Source organism: Eupeodes corollae, chromosome 2 (assembly GCF_945859685.1).
Source record: "Eupeodes corollae chromosome 2, idEupCoro1.1, whole genome shotgun sequence".
NCBI lineage: Eukaryota > Metazoa > Arthropoda > Insecta > Diptera > Syrphidae > Eupeodes > Eupeodes corollae.
In genome coordinates, this window is record NC_079148.1 from 55108260 (window position 1) to 55113097 (window position 4838).

General features: G+C 36.5%; 1 protein-coding gene across 1 annotated transcript; it reads left to right on the forward strand.

The window, feature by feature from the left end:
• Positions 1-1571: 1571 nt before the first annotated feature.
• On the forward strand, positions 1572-4318 carry LOC129947331 (uncharacterized). Its single transcript, XM_056057851.1, has 5 exons — positions 1572-1706; positions 1771-2044; positions 2105-2407; positions 2473-2659; positions 4150-4318. The coding sequence occupies exons 1-5, from the start codon at positions 1659-1661 to the stop codon at positions 4163-4165; spliced, it is 828 nt and encodes a 275-aa protein (XP_055913826.1). The 5' UTR covers positions 1572-1658; the 3' UTR covers positions 4166-4318.
• The last annotated feature ends 520 nt before the right edge of the window (positions 4319-4838 follow it).

The window sequence follows — 4838 nt, forward strand, 5'->3', positions numbered from 1 at the left end:
AAACCATGTATTTTAGAAAGTGATGTCATACTTAATCAATTTGAAATCTTCTTGTGGAGTGGAGACACCAAAAAGATTTATTTAATCTAAACTGAGATATACCTTTGGTGGAAACATAGCAAAACTTAATTATCTTTTCTATTGTTTTCTCTTGCAAAATAAGCCCAGTTAGTCCATTTTCATTAACAAAAATAAATAACATCAACAGCAACAAATTGATTTGTTTCCCCAATGGAGAACACATAATTCCAAATGCACAACTACTCAACAAACACAGCCATCGATATACAAATGCAATATCAATCGTACCAACATTTGAGAACGAAATCACATAAGATCCATTCTGCTCTAACTTTTATCGGTGTTATTCATACTATGGATATTGTTTTTGTTATTCGTGTAAAATCCTACTATACTATGGATAGATTTTCCAACAAAACACGGGTATTGTCACAATTGTGTACAAACGGAAAGAAATACTCTTCAGTCCGTAGAAAAACAGAATTTACCAACAACATTTTACTTACAATCGAATAACGATCTTAATCATACATCGATTCTTGTGAAAGAATGGTTGCTTTATAATACCAGAAACTAGCTTAGACCGCAGTTCAGTCACCGGACCCTAATACCATTTAGTATTTGTGGTAAGAAAACAAGCGAGACTCCAGAACTGCAACCCTATAACACCCCCGTATTTTAATTTAAAAAAAAATTGCCAAAGCGATGCCGCTGCGATTACAGGCTATGATAATGGCTAAAGGTTGTCTAACAAAATTTCTTCTTATTTTGATCTCCAAGTGTTCGCTTAATTTTGTGCCATGTTTTTGAATAATATCTTAGTTTTTCAATTGTTATTTTTGTTGTTATATATTATTTCTTTTTTCCTTTTATCCAAATGGTATAAACTATTAAATAAAACAAAATTAACAACAAAAATACATTAAAAACAAATCGAATTATTAGCAAATAATAACATAAACAGTGATGAGAGATTGGGCTATTTATTAGTTACATTATGTACTGCAGTTTGCCCCACTTTTTTTTGTAAATAAATTATCATATAATATATACATACATATGTACAATTTAATATGTTTTAGTTATAGTTATAGACGTATGTATGTTTAACGATTTAACTGTGTTCGATCTTGGATATTTTTTTTTTTCAGAAATTTGGACTTTTGAAAATTGCTATTGGTCTGCTATAAAAGAAGCGTCTTCTTTGAATTGCTTTTTATATCTGCACAATATGGGCCATCTTTTGAAACCCTATTGAACCTAATGCAATAAAGACCTAACTTAACATTCTGCATCTATGTATGTATGTACATACAATTTGAATGTTATAATTTTAAAATTATAAATTCACGTTATATGACACATTTATATTAGTAATTTAATCATTTAAGTTAAGTCCAAAACGTACAACATTTCTTCGAATCACTGAAACATCTCAACAATCACGTCACAAAATATAATAATTCAAGCTGCAAAATAACAACACTTTGATGGGTGATGATAAAATAGCTAGGTCAACTTCAAGAACGTTTAAATAGTATAATCAAAGATTTTTATATTTTGCTATATAAAAGAGTACAATAGCACGATCTCAAGCATTTGCTTAGTGAATTTTTCTCTTCTCATCCAAAAGCGCTATGGGACCGTCTTTGGATAAACTTATTTTTGTATTGATTTTTGTAAAGGTTTGTTTTTAATAAATTAATAAAAAAATATATCCTAATAAATGTTTAATTAACACTTGTATAGATCAGTGTGATTGAAAGTAAAGCATTACTTGGTGGATGTTCTTGCGCCACAGCTGTCCCTTTGTCAGTTACTATCCCAGTTGCTCCACCACCTCTGGTAGTGCCATGTCCAACTCATGGATATAAAATTGAGGTGCCTCCAGCTCCATGTGCGGCACCAAATGTTGCGTTGTCTTTGGATATGGTTGTTGAAGCACCTTTACCACCTATTCCACCACCAGTTTGTAACCCGAACTTGATAACCCCAATCCTCGCAGCTCCCTTACCGGCACCTGGTAATAAGTTTTTTTTTTCAAATTATTGAACGGAACGGAATAAATTAATTTGTTTTCAAGATTGTGATGAGCCGGTCGCATTACCTGCACCTACCCCATGTGCAGCATGTGCCGCAGCACCTCCTGCTGCACCACCATGTGCAGCATGTGCCGCAGCACCTCCAGCTGCACCACCATGTGCAGCATGTGCTGCAGCAGCTTTACCAGCAGCTCCACTTCCAGCAGCATTGCCAGCACCTCTACCAGCTGCTCCAGCCCTTCCTGCTCTTTCAACTCTCCCTGCTCTTAGTGCTCTAGCTGCTCTTTCAGCCCTTGCTTTACCAGCACTTCCTGCTCTTGCTGCTGCTGCTCCTCCAGCTCTAGGTAATATACCCTTAAAGTTACATACAACGAAACAACATCAATAACCGAACCTAATTTGTTTTTAGTGGACGATTTTAGTGGAGTGGCCCCACTCAAAGCACCTTTGCCGACCCCCACGGTTTATCAGCTAATAGCTAAAGCAGCCCCAGCTGCTCCTGCAGCTCCACTTCCACCTGCATACTCACTTCCTCTTTCAGCTCTCACCAGCCCTTGTGCGTGTGGAAAATGCCCACCCGCTAAACCAACATGTAGGTACGTATTGAAGGGCATTCAAACCAACAAAATATATAAGGGGCGTGCGAGGCGTGAAGTCTCTCCGCAAAAGAAAACAATCAGTCTCGACGAAATAAGAGATTTTCTCAAATCCCTCAAGCAACAGCAACGAGTTCCACGTAAAGCTTCAAAATGTAAGATCGTAAAACGTGACATCAAGGGTGAATATGATCTTTTGCAAAGGGAACAATCCCAAATGGACCTAACCATCCCAGAGATCATTCAATACATGCCTGAAACCATGCTGCCGAATTTTAAGCGTGGCAAGTGCAATATTGGCTGCAATGGCTGCAAAAATTGCATCAACAACGACTTGAATAAAAAACTCAAAACATTTAGTTCTCCGCTGCCCGCCGATGCAGAAGTCACCAATAAAAAAAATGACCAAACAACACAACGACAACCAATGAATGAAAACACAAAAGAATCGCCAAATCAGCATTTCGATATGAGTCCACCATCGGCTGATGGAGAAAATTATTCAAAACGAAGCGTAAATCCATTTCAAAATCCAAATCCAAGCTACTCTGGGTCTGGGCCAATGCCTCCGCCATGCAGCTCTAGTTCGATGGAATTGACGAGGCATGCACAAAATCCAGGTAACCCCATTTGGTATCAGTCACAACCACAACCACAACTACACTCTCATCCAATGACTGACCCAAATGTCGAATACGTATACGACAGACTAGGCCACAAGTACGAAGTGAAGAATGGCAGTTTTAAACTTGTGACAGCAGAGAAAAATGAAGAAGTAAATGGTTCAACTCAAGTTGCTTCTGCGAAAAATACAGAAAAGCCAACAGCCACAGCTGAGGTATTGGAATCATCTGTTGGGAGTCCAAGCATCCAGCAGATGATTGATGCAGAGGCCCGCAAAATGTTTGATTCAGCAGTTAAGCACAATGTTTTTGTTGATATCAATGCCCCTTCGTCGGATGCAATGAATGACCAAACGATGATTCAGCCACCTACAGTTGGCGCACCAGCTCAATATGGCCCATCCCATGACGCCCACATGGATAAGATCATTCGAGATATTGTCTACCAACATCCCGACTTCATAGATGCCACTCAACATGCTCCGGGATCGCTGACGTTGCCCGAAGAAGTGACACGTGAAGAGACAGTGCGCTTCCTTGATAAGTTGATCCGCGGACGTCTCAGTAAATGGTTTGGTGCACCCACTGAGGAGGTTCCCATGCATAGTTTACAAGATCTAAATCGATATTCTCGAGAAACGGGTACATCGATCAAGTTCATTCCAATTGTGACAGTGGATAAAAATCATCCGGGAAAATTTCTACACACAAAATCAGAGGAGGCATCTTAATGAAAAATTAAAAGAACAAAACTTATTGATTTGTTAATATTTATAATATTAGAATAGTTAATTTATATTAGACTTAAGATTGTTGAATAAAATCCAATTATTTATTAAGCCATTTTTTTCTTTCTTCATTTTATAGTGACATCATAACATAATGTGTTGGCTGCGGGGTATATCAAGCCAAATGATTGAAAGAGAGCGAGGAAGGAAATCCAATTTTAAAAAATTAATCTACTACATGCTTCAATTATAAACATTTTCTAAATTTTGTACATTAAATACTTTAAAGGTAAATAAACCATATTTCTCTCATAAAGTCAGACTTTTTACTTGTTCATTGTTGGTTGTTTTTATGTTGGTTTTCGATGGTGTTCCTTTATCGCTCTCTTGTAGATCCTAAGGCACACAAATGTACGTAATGTAACGTCAGTATTAAATATAAAGCTACGCTGACATCTGCCAAATATCACCTGTCAAAATTTGTAGTAAGCAAATCTGAATAATTTGATAAATTTTCAATAAATTCTGGTTCGTAGAAGCTATTATTATTATCAAAAGTTAACTCTATTCAAAACTAAAATGTCTTGTTAGTTTTCTAGAGCCCTTTTCGAAATCGTATTACTTAGTCCAAGAGAAATTTCTTTCAAGTCAAACTCATTATTGATTTAGAGCAAAGAAAAATATTTTAGTGCAATATTTTCCTTTTGAAACTCATACTTTCTGCAATAAAATTCTTATGAGAACAACAAATTTTTTCTACAATTTGACTGTCAAAAAAAATAAATTTTGAAAAGTTTCATTTCGTGTTTAAAGCCTAGTACGCTGCTG